At 43.7% G+C, this 19,878-nt stretch overlaps 1 protein-coding gene across 3 annotated transcripts in view; it reads right to left on the minus strand.

Annotated features, from left to right (window-relative positions):
• Positions 1–17,364, minus strand: part of CHID1 (chitinase domain containing 1) — a 1,285,476-nt gene extending 1,268,112 nt beyond the window's left edge. The window contains exon 1 of one of the 3 annotated variants that reach the window (XM_069223131.1): positions 17,186–17,364. In XM_069223131.1, the coding sequence (XP_069079232.1) occupies positions 17,186–17,284 (99 nt within the window). In that variant the 5' untranslated portion in view covers positions 17,285–17,364. The remainder of the gene's footprint in view (positions 1–17,185) is intronic. The other 2 variants (XM_069223132.1, XM_069223133.1) reach the window with 2 other exon arrangements.
• Between the last annotated feature and the right edge of the window lie 2,514 nt (positions 17,365–19,878).

Below are 19,878 nucleotides of genomic sequence, written 5' to 3' on the forward strand. Positions count from 1 at the left end.
CTCCCCCGAGCCAAACCCTCTCTCTTCTAAACCACACACCCAAGAGAAAACGGATCAGTGGGTAAACTATGGCCTTATCCGCACTAGTCCTCAACAGGCACAGCGCAACTTTATAATCCCCAGGGATAGGCAAACTGGCCTAGGCCACCATCGCCTGGAGACTCAGTGCCCAGGATGACAATATGGTTGACCGTTTCAGGCTCTGATTTACCCAAGGGGCATAAGGTAGAGGACCTGTCTCTGCCCCACGAGCAGGAAAGGGCATTCACTGGCAAACAGCCATCTCTACAACACAGGAACAGACTTCTTGCCGTCGAAGGGGTAACAGAGTCCATGAAATCTTCATATTTAGACACAGCTTTGAACTCTAGATATATTTCTGTAAGGTGACCCTGATTGACGCTACACTGTTGATGCTCCCTGATATGCTGCCAATAGGCCCCCTTAACAACCAGTTTATCTCCTCTGAGGATGTAGTCTGGCTGTTCCCAGAGTGCCTCAAGCTTAAATTTTTTAAACCAAGTAAAAACAAAGCTTATCCATGGAACTTTCCGGGATAAGTCGAGCGTTACCAAATGTCTTAAGCATTCACTATGCATGGCCAGCTCGGGGGAAGACCAAACCGGTACCCAGTAAAGTAGGGGTTTTAGCTGTATTTAGTCACTCACCCGATTTATACCCATATCAAATCTCAAGAGGATAAGCGGAGTGCTAGTTGGTACAGCCGCTAGCGCCCTAATAAAATTGCTTTCAGCTACCCCTATCTTATGTGTGTTGGCATACCCCCAGATTTCTGCACCATAGGTTGCTGCATTGAAGGCCTTAGCTCGATATGCCTTAAGGGCTGGTGAGATAGAACGGGTGTTTGTAGCTTTAAAAAAACCAGAGAATGGCATTAGATCTGTGTGCTAGTAATAGGAACGTTTTGCTACTTGTGAGCCCCTTTTTAGTTTAGAAACCAAGGTGGTACCCAAGAAATCGAATTTCAACACTCTCATGATTGGAATCACCCACTTTTATGCTCCTAGTTCTTGCTGTAGAATTTTCAAAGACCATATACTTGCTCTTGAAGCAGTTTATCTCCAATCCCATTTCTCTACAGAAAGACCCACATTTTGTCACCAGATTTTGCAGTCTCATTGTGGACTTGGACATTAGCAGCGAGTCATCTGCGAACAAAAGGATGGACATTTTCTCACCGTTAATGGTCAGTGAATCATTTATACACTGGCCAAGATATTCGGCGATGTCATTCATGTAAAAAGAAAAGAATGTGGGGGCCCCAACACACATCCGTGCCGGACCCCCCGGCTTATTGGAATTATAGATGTTACTTCTCCATGCCCTCCCCAGAGAACCTAGGCATAATTCCCTTGATGCAACCTATCATGAGATCCACTAAACTACTAGGGGCCCACATTTTCCTCAGGACTTGCCACAGATGATCTTATGGAATTAAATCAAAAGCGGCTTGATGATCAACAAAGGCTACATATAACCTTTTACGTTGAAGGAAAACCTGCTTCCAGTACAATTCTGAAAACCTAAATACCTGATCAATGGTACTTGTTTTGGGCCAGAATCCTGCCTGCAGGAATGAGAATACCTCTTCGCTAGCTGACCATCCCAACAATTTGTCGAGTACCTGCCTAGCAAATATTTTTTGAAGATTATCCAGCAGGCTAATGGGGTGATAGTTGGCAGGGCAGCTTGCATCTCCTTTTTTTTTTTTTTTTTTTTTTTTAACATTGGGATAATTTCAGCCCCTTTCCAGGTATCCGGCATCCTACCTCTACTTACTATTACACTGGATAAAAATTGTATGTACTCAGCCCACACATGAGGCTCAGACTTGTACAAGTCTCCAGGAATTCCATCCAGGCTGGGAGCTTTCAGCGGTTTCAAACTATCTATAGCTGCCAACATGTCTTAAATGAAAAAAAAAAAATGGTTGGAAGTCTCATTGCCTCACCAATCTCACCCAGTGCTGTGCATAAATTCTCCGCCCCTATAACTAAATTAGGGTCTGCTGGGGGGCACGCTATGTACTGATGAAGGTTATCACAAAGGTTCACCCCCTTATCGGTTGAGATCACCAAATATAGAGCACCAAAGTGTTGCTCCCACGTATCAGGTGCAATATTGCAGCACCTTGGAGCATCCAATGTGCCAGGTCCTTCTGATATTATTGCCCAAAAGGCATGATTATCTCTTAACTTCATGGCCTTGAGTAACTTATGCCAGTTATCTTTATTCCTCTATTTTCTTGCCACCCTTTGAGCCTTTTTATACCTTACTCAAGCATGCTTAATCTCTACTTGATTGCACTTCCTTAGGGCAGTTACCAGCTCCAGTTTGGCCATCCTACATTCCGATTAAACCAATGTGGATGTTTAACTCCCGACCTTTGACTGCCACAATGTTCTCTGATAAAAATCAATTTAAGTTTGTTAAACAGTAAACCATGGGTTTGTAGAAAGAGATTGGGGTCAGCATGCAGGCCTTCTGGTTCATCTAGCTACTGTACAAACCACTGGTAGATCTCGGCATGTGTATCCTGATCGGCCAAGACTCTAGGCCACGTTACTCGCCACCTATTACTGAGACACCCCAGTTGGAAGCCCTAAGGAAATTCCCTCCGTTAAGCTCTACAGCTAGAGGGCTATGATCACTCTCGGTGGTGCTCAATACCTTCATATCCACCAGATCCCGCCACAGCCGTGCATTCATGAGGATATAAATTGATAGTGCTCCTCTGGTGCCCCCTTTTGAAGGTAGGCGCTCTTGCTAGATCCAAGCTAGTTCTCCTGTTACAGGCGCATAGCCTGTGTGCCACCACCAGTGCCACTATCTATAGGGCCATATCAGAAAGATAATTTTGTGGCTTGCCAGCCAATTGTGGGACACCCCTTTGCTCATCCTCCTCCCGGATTACAATTTTAAGAGCAAGACATGGTTCAAGTGGAGTGTTAAAATCACCATCCACTATTATTCTCGAGTTACTTTTATAAGTTTCCACTAGCATGTCAAGCATGGCCAAAACAGAGAACTACCGGTTTGCTGGCAACAAACGTGCATACACATTTAGTATCACTACAGTCAATCGACTAGGGAATCGTATTCTAATGCCCATTAGGTCAGGTGAATCGTTCCTAACCAAGATCTTAAGTCCTCCTACTGCCGACCCATTTTCCTTGGTGGGAGGGCCTCCACACTGTAAGTGGTAAATCCACAAACAAAAACCTTGTTCACAGCCCATGTTTCTTGGAACACACAGACATCGTATTTCCCTATAAGGGAGTTCCACTCTTTATCTGCCACATTAGGATTTACCCCTGCCACATTCCAGGAGATTAGAAATAAGTCTGTCCTATATTCAGGCAACAATTCGAGAGAAACGCCCCTGTGTGTATCACCCACCAGTGTGCTGGAAGCCCCCCTGCGGATACCTCTAAGATTGGTTCCCTAACAGCTAGACCAGGTGATGCAGGATTTCTCCTATCGGACTGTAGCCCGAAAGACCTAGTCAATCTAACTGGTCTAACGTAGACAATGGGTAATAACGATTCAAGTTGGTACCTGGAAAGTGGTATTGTGAGGTGGTCGGTATATGTCAGACTGAATGTTCCCAATACCCCTAACTACTGAAGGATAAAAAAAATTTTTAAAAAGGTAACGCTCTGATCCCCCCCCCCCATTCACTTGGCCTTTTGCACTAATTGAATTGAGCAGAAACTGGACACAACTTGGTGACTTGAAATTCACAATTATACAGTCACCCTGTGAGGCTTTTGGCGTAGGGCCCAACCAAGCCACTCTTAGAGTGGTAATAATTTCCTCACAGAGGACCTGAGGCCATCCCGACTGTTTCTGGACACAGTATGCTACTTTCTTTAGTAACAAATTATGAGACTCACTTACTCCTCTTGGTAGCCATGAGACATTCTCTAAAATAATAATAAATGGGAGTGCACTCCGGGGGGATACTGGGTCGAATATTAGGGGTGTCCGGATGCAAGCAAGAATTCCTGGGACCCTCTAGTCCACTAACTGGGTCAGCTGCCCCATCCCCTTCACCCACAGGATGTTCCCTACGTGGGCGATTAAGAGGTCCCTTAGTAGGTTCATTGGTTGCTTGTGATACTAATCCTTTACTTATTACTTGGTGAGTCAGGGATACTTCTTCAATCCCTCTCGGGCGTGCTCTCTGAATATCAGGAGTTACAGGAGACTCGAAAGTCCCATTACTACATCCATTCCTAGAGTTTGCAGCAGGATCTGTTGTCATAAATAGATTCATACTGTTTGATCTTTGGCTCTATTGAGTTGAGATGCTCAATTAGAGGCTGCACTTTTAAATCAAGGATGCAGCATAATTTTCTTCTGTCTGTTCAATTGTCATCTCCTGGGCCTGCCCGAGCCCCTGCCCTGCCTCATTCTCTGGTCCTCCTTTTTTTTTTCTTTTTTTTTATTCGGGTGGGGCAGTGGGTTACTGAGTGATTGCCACCACCTCTTAGATGTTTATAATTCCTTTCTGTATCTAATCCTGTCCTCTTCTCACATAGTACCACCTCACCACCTAAACTAGGTGTAGGGGCTATATCCATGGTTCCAGCCTCTAGGGAAGTGGTATTCAAACATGTTAATGTCGTGCCCCATCCACCCCGTGAGAAAAAATAAATTATCGGGCTCCCCTCAGAATTTTTCATAACTATTCTATTAAGTTGGCAATGTTTAAATACGTCTGGACTTATTTGAACATTGCAGTTAAGTTCAGTTACCTTTTTTTTTTAAATGTAATACACATTTTTCTGCCTAAAACAAAGCTTTATTATCTGCATAGTATTTCTTTTGGCTATAGCCTGGAGCCCCCCTGGGATCACTTGAGGTCCCCCTAGGGAGGCCCGCTCCCTAGTTTGAAGACCTGATCGGGCTCATCCTCATCCCCGGGGGTCCCATCTGCCGCAAGGTCAACGAAGGACATCTCAGCCCTACTTCTTCCCCTCACAACCATCTCTTCATCATTTGTAGCGCATACTAAAGGAACCCCCAGTGCTCCCAGGGAAGGGATCCACCAACTGAATTTCCTAGTAAATTATGCCCACAGCCCTTACTATAAATGTATCCATACTTGATTTACAGGAGCCTGCTTGGCCTATAGGGCTCATAGGCCCTGGAGAGGCCTTGCTGTTTGTCTTACGACTCGATGTCTTAACTCTGGGCATATTGCAAAACAATAGGGTAGAAGTCTCCACTGAACTAGCCAGAGACACAGCTCTCAACTTCTAACAAACTTCCCACAGCTCATAGGAATACAAAATAAGGAAGCAAGAGAATAGGCCACGCCTGTCTTCTACTGGGCGAAGATGGGCCCCGTCTTCGCCTGGGCATTCGTCTGCGGTGTTTGTTATATGCGCCTCTGGGCACCAAAATGGCGGTGAGCAACTTCCCCTGTCACATGGACTGCTGGGGGATGTAGGGCAGCCCTTCTGGACCCTTTGTCAAGTTCCTCATGCTGCGGGATGCGGTGTTCATTATATGCGCCTCCGGGCACCTAAATGGCGGTGAGCAACTTCCCCTGTCACCTGGACTGCTGGGGGATGTTGTGCGGCCCTCCGGGACCCTTTGCCAAGTTCCCCGCGCTGCGGGATGCAATGTTCGTTATATGCACCTCCGGGTGCAAAAATGGCGATGAGCAACTTCCCCTGTCACCTGGACTGCTGGGGGATGTAGTGGGGCCCTCCGGGACCCTTTGCCAAGTTCCCCGCGCTGCGGGATGCAGTGTTCATTAAATGCACCTCCGGGCGCCAAAATGTCGATGAGCAACTACCCCTGTCACCTGGACTGCTGGGGGATGTAGTGCGACCCTCCCGGACCCTTTGCCAAGTTTCAAGAGCCCAGAGTTAGTTGCAGCGTTTACACAACACGAGCTTTATGCTTGTTTTTTTATGCATGTTTTTAGTAATGAACAGTATGTGCAGTTATAGGCAATTCTGCATTGTATCATGAGCGACATGCCTGGTGCTCTCAGTATATACCTACAGTAAAGAACATTATGCGCAGTTTGTTTCCCCATATACACACACACTTGTCTTTTTATTAGACAAGCACAGAGTGTTGGTGCAGTTTTCCCTCAACATGAGTGTTATGCTTGTTGCTGTTCATGTATGCTGAAAGTATAGAATAGTAGGCATAGTTATAGGCAGCCTGAATTTAATTACGAATGATATGAGTGCTGCGCCTAATATGTTTATAGGAAATAATCACACGCGCAGTTATAGCCGCGTTCAAATTGGGGTAGCACTATGAGAACACACGGCGAGCCATGGCATTGTTAGTAACTGATGTTGCAAGTTGTGTACAGGGGACAGCCCTTCACGAGTGCTTCTTTCATGTTTTCAGAGCCTTTTGAGAGTTTGGGCGATTTACGAGGAGGGACCCATTAAAAATGATGATTGGAAGGAAAATACAATTGAGGAGAGCACCCATGCGTGAACCTTCAGGTAGAGTTTTCTACCTTGAGAATATAGGGTGAGGGACATCCCACCCTGTTTTGTGAGGTTACTAAATGAACTTTACGTTACAGATAAACGACAGAGGTCATTCATGAAGTGCTAAGTATTTCAAGAAAAGGCTACTAACAGAATAGGGACAGGAAATAGTAAGTGGTTCCATCTGTTCTTCATCACTTGACCTGGAGTAGAGGAAACATAAGTAGCATACACTACTAAGTGTTTGTGTGAGGGGGTGAATGTATCAGAATAATATTTAATAGCATGTGGTTCCACGTGGGAAGCTTGAGAATATGTAATGGAAGATGTTTAACAATATTAATTCACTATGGTGCTGGGATATTTCGATGTTAAATGACAGAAGTGATTTTTTAAGTTCACGCCAGGAATAATATCCTTGGTACGATGCATGGCAAGTGTAGTATGGCACCTGAGGAAATGTTGTATTTTGTAAATGTGAGAAAAAAGAAGAAAAAAAAAGACATATGCACAGTGCATCTGAATGAAGAAGAGTGGCATTTACTGAAGAAGGCAGTTTTGTGGAAATTTGCGTCGAAAAAAGCCACATATAATTTTGCAGATATCTTTCGAGTTGATAAATAATTAACAATGGGAAAAAAAGAATTAATAAATTATTTTGTTGTCCTTTCCATTTTATGAACATTAATATTGGCATGGATGAATTATTATTTGGTACGGTTCTGAAAAAGATATGTTAAAATTAAAGAAGTGTGCAATATATGTATATTTAAAAGCAATGATGTTAAATGCACATGTTTTTAATGATATGATGATGTACAGGCGAGGATGGTGTGTGAATGGATGCTGTGGAGTTTGCATGATTTTTTATTCTTGAGGGACCATTAACTTTAAAGTAGATATGAATTATATTCAATAACTTTTTGTACATTAGTAATAAATGGATTTAATAAAATAGATTATTTTCACCAACTTTCCTTGTCTGCCATACATATAGATTAAGTTAGACACATTTGGATTTCAGGGTTTTGGTTTTAGTCACTGGCCCAGGACCCTTATTATTAACAGGGAATCCCTTATATATAAGTCACTTCAATAGGCGGACATTAACCCATGTTAGACACCACTTCTTTAGGGAACCCCACCTGGGTGAAAATTCCAATCAGGGTTCTCGTCACTGCAAGTGCAGTCACTGTCCTCAGAGGTATGGTCTCTGGGCGCCAGGGGGCACTGTCCACCAAGATCAGGATGAACCTGTTGCCCAGGGCAGTCTTGGGGCCCGGGGCCCACTAATGTTGATACCCTTACAAAGGGGGTATCAACGTCATGAAGGGGAGCCAGGGGAGTCTTCCGCTTTCCCCACAACTTCCCTCTGGCCTCGCACGTGGGGTAGGACCCGAAGAATGCATCTGAGGTCACACTCATTCAGGGCCAGTAAATGTGTGCGACAAGCCTGACAAATGTCTTTCTCTTGTACCAGAAGCCCTGTCATGGGTACGTCATGAGCAAGACCCAGTAGGAAGGCCCTGTAGCACTGGGAGACCACCAACACATGGGTTACACCACGCTCAGGAAACGTAGGCTGCACAGGTCATTCTCTCAGTAAATCAAGTGATCACCAGGGATGTTGCCAGCTGTCTGGGCCTTGGCCTGCCACTGTAGGCTCTCAAGAGTAGCACCTACTTTATGGGCTTTTCAGAACTCCTCCTTGCAGAGGCACCCTTCTGCTTGCCAACTGGCAAGCCCAGGTAGGTCCCCAGGGCAGCAATGTCCTTCCCTGTAGGTTCTGGTGTGTTGCTCTTAGGGCCAGCCATCTCCTGGTCCATGGGAGTTTTACAAGTGTGCTTCCCACATCCCTAGTCCTTGCTCCATTTGGCAGATACCTGGTCCATTTTTCCATGTTTCAGCTCCTCTTGATTACCTTGTCAGGCTGCCATGCACATCCACTCAGGCAAACCTAACATCTCCACGTGGGACTGGAGTTCCTTTCAGATGCTATACTCCAGGTCAATTCCAAGCAGACAATCCACAGGCATGGCTGGACTCACAGATACCCTTAAGAAACCAGAGACCTTCCAAGTTTTCCCTTCACCCCCATTCAAAGGGTATGCGAGCCACAGGATAGTGACATTCACAGTTGTCAGCTACTACAACCGTGTGGGATACCTTAGGAATTACCTGCTCTAGGGACACCAGATGACACCTAACAGTAGTCATACTATCTTCTGTGTCTTTCAGAGCCTTTAACTGCTACCTACTGATGATACCCTACTGTGCATACTATGAACTATTGGTAGGCATGTCAGCTTTTGGCACCATCTCCTTGTCACCCAGGAACACTAGGTAACCTCTACACTAGTCCCATTGCTAACTGGACACCTCCTCCCCAAGCACTACAACAACCTTCCTGGTGTCTGCTCAGCAGTGGGGGCTGTGCCCTCTTAAGGCATTTGGCATCCCCCATGGTGCCCATACCTACGGCACTCATAGCTATTGGAGGGGGGAATACCTAAGGGTCACTCTTCTTTTGGTCAGGTTCGGACTGGGAATTCTTTCCTTGAGAACTTATTTGGGGTCCTTTAGAGAAATTCTAGTTTTTTGTTTTGTTTCCCCTCCTTTTTTTCTTCTGGTGGGGACCCTGACCACCCTTTTGGTGATCCCCAGATAACGTTTAAGACATTCTGGTGCTGACCCAGAGATGTGCCCCCTGGGTAAGTTCTCTAAGTGAAGTGAGCTTGCTATCAATTGGGTGTTGGCACAACTCTGTTAATCAAGTAATCAGAATCAGATCATACAGCCCATTAAAATCAATTACATCACTACCTCTCACCCAACCACTCAGTGCCTTACTGGGTTAATCAAAAAAATCTGCCCAAGAATGGTTTGCCAACTTCAGGCTGTCCCTAAATATCATGTGGTACTTCGGGGAGGTGGTGTGTAAACTAAATATGGTGACAAGAATGACTTTCTTGGGAGCATATCTTATCTGGTTCTCCACCTCGGTCTCCACTAACCCCCCACCCCCACCCCCACCCCCTGTTGGTATGTGGGAACCAATCCTCCTCTGGGACCCTGTGCATTCTTGGGGCTACCTCATAGGCTGAAAACCATTTATCAATGTCATCCCTCACCAAATAGCTAGACACATGTCATGGGGAATGTGGACCCTCCTTTCTCCACTGGGCACTGTGTTGCTGCCACCACTGATGCTGAACCATGTGTGTTGCTTGGCTTTCAGATCCAGCTTTTAGACTCACTTGATGAGCCAAAAGTATGTTCTTCTCCTCATAGGCTCTGTCAGTCTCAACTTTTTTCCCCTGTAGGGCTCTCTGGGCAGCTGCCTCTTCCATTTTCAGTTTGTCGAGATGAAGTTGAAACTCTCTCTCAGCTCTCTAGCCCTCTACCTCATCAGGGGGCAGAATGAGGGAGGGCACACTGCTTACTCCCCTGTCAGGGGGCCTTACTTCTATGCGTATGTATCCTTCCTCCTCCTGCTGCTCAGGGCTTTTGGCCAGACCTTTCTTTTCCTCCACCTCATCCTCTAGGTCCACCTCCCCATCCTTTGGGTCTTCCTCCTCTTGCCCCACTGGTGTGGTCTGTGTTCTCCTCACTGGAGGTCCACTTTGGGATCGTTCTTTCCCACATTAAGTCCTCTTGCCTTGCAGAGCCTCTGCAGGTCCACCTTGCTCAGGCTGCCAGTGTTGCTTACCTCCAACTTCATTATAGCAAAAAGGATGTGAGGCAAGACTTAAATTTGGAAAAAGGAAAAAGAAATGACCAATCAGAAACTAAAAAGATTTTTTTTAAACAAAAACAAATATGATGTCAGATTATTTTCAAGGATGTTTGGTTTTGCACAAAATCACTGATTTGCACTACACAAGTACTGTATACCACCCAGTGCTTAATTTGTAAAATAACTAGTGCTAAAGCCCAAACCTCTGACAGAAGATGCTGCATGTGCTGCCAAAGGTAATGGTGCCACAGACTAAGGCTGTGTAGTCTTGATTCCACCTCATGCATCTATAGTCCATCACCAAGCACTCCATACCCATCAAACTCACTCCTGCATGTTCCTTTTTCACCCCTTCTTTCTCCCTTTGTTGCTGTTTTTCCATTTTTATCTTCCTCCTTCTTTCCCCCTTTTGTCTTTTTTCTCTATTTTGTTCTGGGACAAAAAACTTAATAGGTTATTAAAAAAAATATCCTGAGTTTAACCCTCGGATAAATTGGCATAAAAGGTGTCAGGCTTAACTTAGAGGCAGTGTGTAAAGTATGTATGCATCACTCAATCACTGATAAAGTGAAAACACAACACAAGAAAAATCCCATAACAGTTTAAAACAATAAATAATAATTTGATAAATAAAATGACACCAAACAAATTAAATCCAATCAGTAGAGCCAGAGTTATGAATTATTAAAGTTTTTAGTGAAATCTAGCACCCAAAAGATTAAAATGCAACCACAAGTATCTGGTCATCAAGACTGGGTCAAAGTCAAAAGTTAAGGCCAACCAAAATGGAGTGCGGGTCAGTTACACAAAGTAGAAAGGGCTTGGTCTCAGCTTTCCCTGTGGACTCAGAAACATTTTGAAGAAAATGTCAGAGTTCAGTGGGGCAAGGCAGCAGGCTGTGCCTGAGGAGGGGTCGTTGTTGCTGGGGAGTCACTGGATGAAGTCTTGGTGAAGGTATTGATGAAGGCCGGAAAAAGCTCTGAGCAGGAAAATCTGTATTTCCACGCCAAGGAGGTCGTTGATGGAGAGCCAGTCGCTGTCAAGCCAGATAAAAACATTTATCTTCCGACTTATACAGCTTTTTGGAATACGAAATCGTCCAGCAGAAAGAAGCTGCAGGCTGCAGCAGAAGAGGGTTCCACAGGGCTGGATACCATCCCAGAGAGGATCCCCTAAAAGAGATTTGCTGCCTTGGAGAAGAGAATAGCGGGAACTACCACTAACACAGGCCAACCAGGGATGCACCATCAGCAGATTGGTTGGCAGGTAGGTTGTGGTCTTCTGTCTGTTTTCCAGGACGTTTTGGTGAAAAATGTTCCAAGTCCCACGTTTTAGGAAGGAGCAGTACCACCAACACTAATTCCAAGGGTCCAGGACTTGGGGGCACCACTTGGGGGGTTAGGACTCACTCCAGCAGAGGTCAGGTGCAGGGTTTAAAGCCTCAGGCACTTGTCATATCCTTTTAGATCACACAAGAGGCCATCTACCTAGACATGGGAGTCACTTCTGGTTGCTCCATGGTCAAGGAGATGGCCCAGCTCTCCTTCAAGCTGCAAGACACTCCTTCAAGCAGACTCCTGTTCCTGGTAGCAGGAGGGGAGTCCTTTGGTCAAGGGGCAGTCCTTCTGAAGTCTTCCACATGTCCAGGAGTGTACTGAAGAGGTGTTTAGAGGGTCCAATATTTATATGTGTTGTGGGACTTTGAAGTTTGAGGATTCCCTATACTTCCCCCCACATCTAGTTCTGGAAAGGCTTTCCCTTCCCCTGTCAAGGCTCCATGAAGTCTGAGGTGCCAAAGGTGCGCATAAGGGTCCTTGTGTATGCTGGAGGCAAGCCCCTTTGAAGTGCAAGTGGGCCAGGGACCAGCTGTGCCACCCCTCCTCACCCCCAGCCATCCTTGGAGGATGGCCAATCCTGTCCACACTTAATCCCCTTTGTGTCACTTTCTGGGAGGAATACACAAAACCCAACAGCAGAGCCATTCAAAGTCATGTGACCCAAGACAACTGCAGAAGGTAAAAATAGTAAGGATAAGAAAATGCCAACTTACTAAAGGTGACATTTTCAGAAGTGCGACTTACAATTTGACTTTATCATTAAAGAGGATTTTAAATTACAATTCATTTGAGTGTAAATATGATATCTCTCAATCCAAAATAATACTTATGAAATGTAATAAGTTAATTAACTGTTAGTCAATGGGTGCAATGGGCCTTATAGTAGTGAAAAACATCTTAGGAGTTTTTCATTACCAGAAATGTAAAACACTTAAACACACATCATACTTTTTTTAAATATAAGGCACCCTGTCCTATGAGCTTTTAGGACCTACCATAGGGGGTGATGTGTGTATTAACAAGCATTTTTAATGCAACGAGTCTCGTATTAGCTCGAGTTAGAGCTATTAGCGTTGTAAAGAAAAAAAAACGCAGCCCGATCGCACGTGGAAAATAAACAGATAAAGTAGTCCAAACACCATGCTGAAAACATCGAGCCTGGTATGTTTTTAGTAGTTTACTGGTGCTGTGTAGGTGGGCTAAACACCGGAAAAGGCTTACTTATGCATGCCTTTCACAAATGAAAGCAAGCGGATTTTAAAAGGCAAGCACACAAACCAACGTAAGTGACTGGCGTGACATGGGTGTGGTTTGAAGCCCAAAGAGAGATTACAGAATGGGACGGAGCGCTTTGCGCTCGCCCATAAAAATGAAGATTAAGGCCTGGCAAAAGGTTTAGTTTGCCAGGTCGATACTGGTTTAAAACTGCACTACAGGCTGCAATGGCAGCCTGAGACATGTTTTAAACTGCTACAGTAGTATGTGGTACAAAAAGTGCAGCAGACCAACTAGTAGCAAATAAATTACAGGCCATGGGTACATGAAGTATCATACACTAGGGTCTTACAAGTAAATTAAATGTGTCAATCAGGTGTAAGCCAATTTTATCATGTTTAAGACAGAGGGCACAAGCAATTTCGTACTTGTTAGCAGTGGTGAAGTGCAAAGAGTACTAACGCCAACAAAAACAAATCCAGCAAAATGGGACTGGTGAAGTAAAAAAGTCTGGAGGTAATACCACACCAAGGATGTCAGGTCTAACATTCGCACCCACTGATATCTACTCAGGAACACATTCCTAACCATCATTTTTCTGCTCACCCTGCTTCTCGAATGACAGTGTGAATATTACGCTTGGTCCTACTCCAATGGGAGTAGTTCAAGCCAAACTGACAAGCCACATCCCTTCTAATCAGAAACAACAGCAAGATAGATTGATTTTGGCCTCATCTGAGAGGTGCAGCTAGGTCCTTTGATCAGTGGCCACTGGACCCACGTTTCAGCAATTGAAGAGGCAATCCTTTATTGGTTTTGCTTTTTTGGACGGCATCAATGAGGTGCAGCCTCAGTCCTATGACAAGGCGAGCACAGGACCTACGTCAGAGAATACCTATAGCCTTCAGAGTTTCCTACTGAGTAAATATAAAAATGATGGGTAGAATAATTAAAATCATCTCAACTACAGGTAATGTCTCTAGGTCAAATTCGAGCCCATCTTTTTTTGTTTTGCCTAGAGAGCCACTACAAGCAAGGATCAGGATATGCAAATTAGCCATTATACAGCTCCAGTTGGAAAGGTCTGGCATGAACTTCCAGGCAAGTTAGACTCCGATTGATAACAAGTCATTTTCAGCTTTGTCAGGCTTCAGCAGTAAGGTTCAGCTGAAGCTCTACAGCACAATAAGCAAGGGCCCATGCCTCAGCATACATGTTGTACTTAAGTAATTGCATGAAGAAAAACATAATGGGAGGAATGCTTGAGTTATTCTCAGCCACTATTAATTACTAGTGACTTTATTTCAGACCATCATTTTTTAGAGCTCTATTGCACTACAAACAGGTACCAGCATACGCTAATCAGCCCTCCAAGAGGAATAGCCCAGCTCAAATTGCTAAGCCATGCAATCGTTAAACAGTAACAAAAGCAACTTCATTCCAATGTCAGCCTTATTGGACTTCACCAGTGAGACCCAGCTTGAGTTCTATAGCACACCCATCACCAATTACTTTTGTGCTGATTAAGTGGATGTTTTTCCTTAAAACCGGGATGAGATTTTACTGGTTGAATGTTAAAGAAGATTTATTAAAAACATTATTGTTGGTGCAGGGAATCCCATAATTTTTACACTCTAAAATGTAGCTCAACAGAAATGCCCACAACTCAGTAAATCGCAGATGGTACTTAACCTAAATTTCATGAGGTAATGTGTCCCCGAGGTAAGTCACTCCCAACACATCAACATATCAGAAAACAGTCAATAATTGAGTTCCAGTTCCACGGAATTGCTAAAGGATTTTATTACAAAATTCAAAAGTAAGGCAATAGAGATAATGCCATGAAGGCTCTCAGAAAACAGGGCATTACAGAGAAATGTAAATTCAAAAGTATTTTAAGTCTTAAGTGGGCAGCAAACTTGAGCGAGAGGTGGGGAGCATCCCGAACAACCCCAAGACTTTCCAGACAGCAGATGATGTTCGTGGCAAACTAGTTTTCAAAATTTTGTGAAGAATCGTGAAACACAGCCAAAGTTATTAGCAAACCAAAAATACTTTTCTGATGGAAACTAGGTCTAACTATAACTACCTACCAGCATGTAACTGTATTCTGCACGTTATAAATGATGCACAGCAATATAAATGCACAAACATTCTCCACACTATCACAGACAGGGTTTCTTGATACCATTCTTCTACACTAATGGTATGTTCCTCTAGCATGAGACTATTGCGGCACAACATGAACAGTGATTGCAAATTCTGGAACAGACGTGAAACATTCTTACTTCAGGTTGGAGCTGTCCAAACTGTTAAAACAGACTGAAAAAAAAATGTCTTGCACAATGTGCTTTTCTGTAAAAGAGAACAGTTTTCAAATGTAAACATATTTTAAATGCCCTAGTTTCAAATTAATTAATGCACCTAAAGGGCAACTTTTTTCAGAGTGACAGTGTTATGTGGTATCCCTTATACCATTCAATATAGGAAGTCAATGAAGTGCCCTGTGGGAGATGCTATTTTAAGGTGCAGTTGTTAAATGAAGGGTAAACATCTGTCATACACCAACATTTCCCAAAACACAACAGCAACTAGTTGCAAAAAATGCGTAGCAGTCCTTTAGCTTAAATAAAATGGCTGCAGGGGAAATTGCTACTAGGCTGTTATACTGGTTTGTGGTAAACTGCTGCTAAACGGTGGTAGAAAACCGTCATCGAATCTTCCTCAAAACGACAGCGCTGGAAAAGAAGGGATTAGGTGTGAAAGGAGGCTCTCGGTAAGATGTGGAGAAGACTTTCAGTAAAGCTGTCCAAAAGATGTAGGGATAGCTGTGACACCGTCTTTCAAGGAGGCAATCAATAATATGTGCTGGAAGGTGTCAGTAAAGCTACTGTTTGGCTGAGTCACATAACAAAACCTATGATAGAAGGTAGTGCGCTAAGTGAGCCACGGCAAGCCAAAAGCAAAACATATGGGGATTGACCGAGGGCCCCATGAAGCGTTCTATTAGGGTCCTTTGCTGAATGAAGACCGAATGTACCTGCCTGTCAATCGTAATTGCTGCAATGCAGTGTCACCAGAAATCCCCTTTGTAACACAGGGATGAAGCAACATGGTGACACTGCTGTTTACCCCTGATGACTCTGGTCCTGAGTACTATTTCATTCAAACCGAATATACACTATTTCTAGTTATTTTAAAATGTACTTTATAAGGAGGTGTATTGCTAATGGAACCAAGATAATTGTGCTGTGTAACTTAAATACATTATCCTCTTGATTATAATTGTGTTCTGCTCATCAAGACAATGAATTTGCAAAGCACGGGAGGGATTCTGTTGCGCAAGAAATAGGCTGCAGTCTTTGTTACTAGGTTAAAAGCCCCCACTACCTCTCGCATACACACCTTTTTTAAAGCACTGAATAAAGATGTGCTTTATCTGGAATAGACAGATTAAATTATCCTTTCGTGCTTCTGAAAGCATCACTACCACAGCTCTTGAACAACCACTGGAGAATTGCAGCACACAAATGAAAATGAAATCGCTGTAAGAGCAACACGGAACAAAACCGGGGAATTTTCACCCCTTACATCTCAACTAAAACCTTCAATGCATTGCCTTGGGCAGGATACCCAAGACTGCCAGACTTAAAACTAAGCAGGTACGCATAGCTCTCAGTTGCCTCCCTAGGGAAAGCCATAATCGAACTGGAATTTATATTCTAAAAGCCCATATACTTTGCAATTCATTTCGATATTAACGTTCTGCTGGGTAGCATTTCAGTCACAAATGCACAGCTGCCAAGGAGATTCTACTCGTACGTGACACCTTGTCCTTTTCATCACGTTGCATTCTGGGAGATACTACGAGCTTACTACGGATATCCACACATCCCACGCACATAACTGTTTAGGCACAAAAGTCAGGACGAGTTGAAATGTATAAATGACTACCAGTGGCTATCACTATCAGCTACGCAAATGACCATCGTTACACCGTGGACAGGTTGCGACGCATGCTTCTTTTTAGGAAAGATCTGCAACTTTATTCCGACACAAACGCGTACATAGATTTAAAAGCACAGACACGAGAAAAAGTAACGATGGGCAAAAATAAAATAACGTGAAGGTAAGTCCGTTCATCATTGTTTTGGGTTAATAATAAACAAAGATAATGCACACAAAAAAACTATAAACTGTGAAAAACGTCATTTTGGCATTGAAAGCTTCAACACGTTAGAGATAAATTAAATGCTTCCCGTTCCAGTATGGCGTCTATTAACTAAAACTGACTTCAGGAGCCTTTAAAACTGCGTCCGCGCCATCTTGAGACGGGGAAACATGGCAACCTACTTAATTTCGTTAGGCACTAAATCTGAGTGGGGGTTCCTGCCACAAATACTTACGGAAATAGACCACGGGTATCGGGGTACATGGAGTGAGAAGCGGACTTTCAGTGTTGTAGCGCGAGGGAGAGGAACAAGTGACGCCTTGGTCACAAACATGTATCGTATTATGTTCTCCAGCCCTCGATAGCACCCTTTAATAGCACTACAGACGATGCTTCTGCGAGGGGGCGGTGTCTCTCATATAGCAAATGTCCATTGGATGCCACGTGACGCGCGAAGCTTACCTGTCAAGTACTTATTGGGGCGCGAGAAAAGAAATACAAAAGTGATCCTTTCGTTCCATAACCAATAATTGTAAGACTACAAGCTGCGTATATTACTTTTTTTACTTCATTTGGTGGCCCTGCAAAGCAAACTTCGCGCTCAAAACAAGTAACAACATTACGAAAGTTGTAAAACAAACGTTACGTATTATTTTAAAATAAAGGCAAAAAGGCACAATAGGCGTTCATTTGCAAATAATACATAACATTGTCCTTTTACATAACATTACATGAAAACATTATGTATTATTTGAATGTAAAGGCACAAAAATCACATCAAAATCAAGCTTCTATTTTTCCAAATAATATATAACGTTTTCATTATACATAATATTACATGCTATTTTTAAATATTAAATAACATTCTCATGAGCCGCATGAGTTTTAAATGTGTGTGACAGGACCATAAACAAGCCCAATTGTAATGTGCATGTTTTAGAACAGAACCTTTCTGGCTCCCCAAGGAGTCCGTATCAGCATGACAAGGTATGAAAGCGTGGTTTAAAATGTTAGAGTTCACATCTACGTGCAGAGGATTAAAGACATGATTTACAGCTCCATGTGTGGCCTAGTTAGTTAGTGGGCACCAGACTGGGAAAGACTCTACAACTGGCGACGAGAGTAGGGTAAGTAACCCAAATAAAGTGCTCTTCTGGAGAGTCTGCCTTGGTCCAAGCAAACTGCTCGTGCGTGCAACGAGTGCCTTCGTCGTAGTGCTGAGTCAACAGTTGGCGTATGTGGAATCTAAGCGCAACTCCAGCCGGTGTGAAGCTTGTGAATGGAAAGAGCTTCACAGAAAAGTCTACGCATCACTGGTCAAGAAACTATAATCAAAATCCTAAAAAAAAAGGTACTGCGCTACCTTGCAAAATAAAGTTATACAATATACGTAGGGTTAACGCTGAAGGCGGATTCAACCAGGTTTACAAAGTGTAGTTTCAGATACCAAATAGTGCTGGCTGACAGAACAAGTAAAAAAGAAGCATACTGTTATTAGTCTTACCTGAGTCTGGATAAGTGGAGCATTACAACCTCAGCACCAGGTGGGAAAGACCCAGGAAGAAGCACTGGGGTTGTGCTTAGTGAGCTGTCCAATACCTGAAGTGGCATACCATCAAAGCTGTCAGAGGTCTCCATGAGTGAATGGGTTTCCCTACAGACCGATAAGAGGATCAAAACTTGAAGGACTGTTGTGTATGACCCAGAGGCCGAAACACCATCAGGCCTCAGTGATTATGTAAATTCCCAGGTACAGTCGATAGCGTTTCACAGAGCTCCACCCTCGACGTCAGCCACTCCCATGAACAGTTAAAATGCTGCTGCCTTCCTCAAACCACCATTGGCATTCAACACTGCCAAAAAGCAAAACATTTGTGATAAATGGACTGCATGGATCCAGACATTTGAAGAGTTTATAGATGCACTTGAAACGACTTATAACAGGAGGATTAACAAATATCTCAAAAATCTTGTTGGTGATGGTGTGAAAGAAGTCAAAGAAACGCCAAGAACTGGCAAAGAAGTGACGTACCATAATATTAAGAATCCGTTGAATTTCAAGTTTAATCCATTACCAAATGTTGATTATGAACAATATGGTTTCAGTCAAGAACATCAAAGAGTTGGCAAAACAATCGATTGATTTCTGGAAAGATTCGACACTATAAGTTCAATGAATTTAATGATGAAGACGCCATACGGCTTAGGGTAATCGATGGATGCTTGTCTGGTTCATTCAGATGACAACTGCAGAGAGAAACTCTTAGCCAGGAGCGAGAGTTGATGACTGCCACAGCTGAGGAAAATGCTGAGACACAAGCTGCTGACATGGAGGCCGGAGGTGCCCAGAGCAAGTCAGGCATGAGTGTTTAAAGAAGTTTGAAAAAAAAGACTGAAGGACACAAAGTGATGTCCCCACACAAAAAAAAGTTTGCTTCGGGCATGTATTTGTGTTTCCATACAAAGGAAAGTGTCCCACTATTGGTCAGAAATACAAAGGCTATGGTAAAGACAACCATTTTGTGACAATGTGCAGAGCGAAGGAAAAAGTAAGAGTGCCGTGATGCAAAGACAAAATGGCCACCAAAACGTTCCAAAAGCAAAATTCGTTGCACTCCCACAAGGAAAAGCGGTGACATCAGTTGAGGCACATAGATACTAAATGAAGTTGATTGTCATCTAAAACATCATCAAGCAGTTCTTCAGCGTCAATAATAAGGGAAAGTGAAGAAAGTGATTGTGCCATGTCACTGCTTACCTCTGACAAATGTGCACGTGTAGGAGGCTGGCCTGGCTTGTAGTGGGTACCAAGGGGTACTTACACCTTGCACCAGGTCCAGGTATCCCTTATTAGTGTAGAGGGGTGTCTAGCAGCTTATGCTGATAGAAAAGGTAGCTTAGCAGAGCAGCTTAGGCTGAACTAGGAGA

Source organism: Pleurodeles waltl, chromosome 3_1 (genome assembly GCF_031143425.1).
Source record: "Pleurodeles waltl isolate 20211129_DDA chromosome 3_1, aPleWal1.hap1.20221129, whole genome shotgun sequence".
NCBI classification, from domain to species: Eukaryota; Metazoa; Chordata; class Amphibia; order Caudata; family Salamandridae; genus Pleurodeles; species Pleurodeles waltl.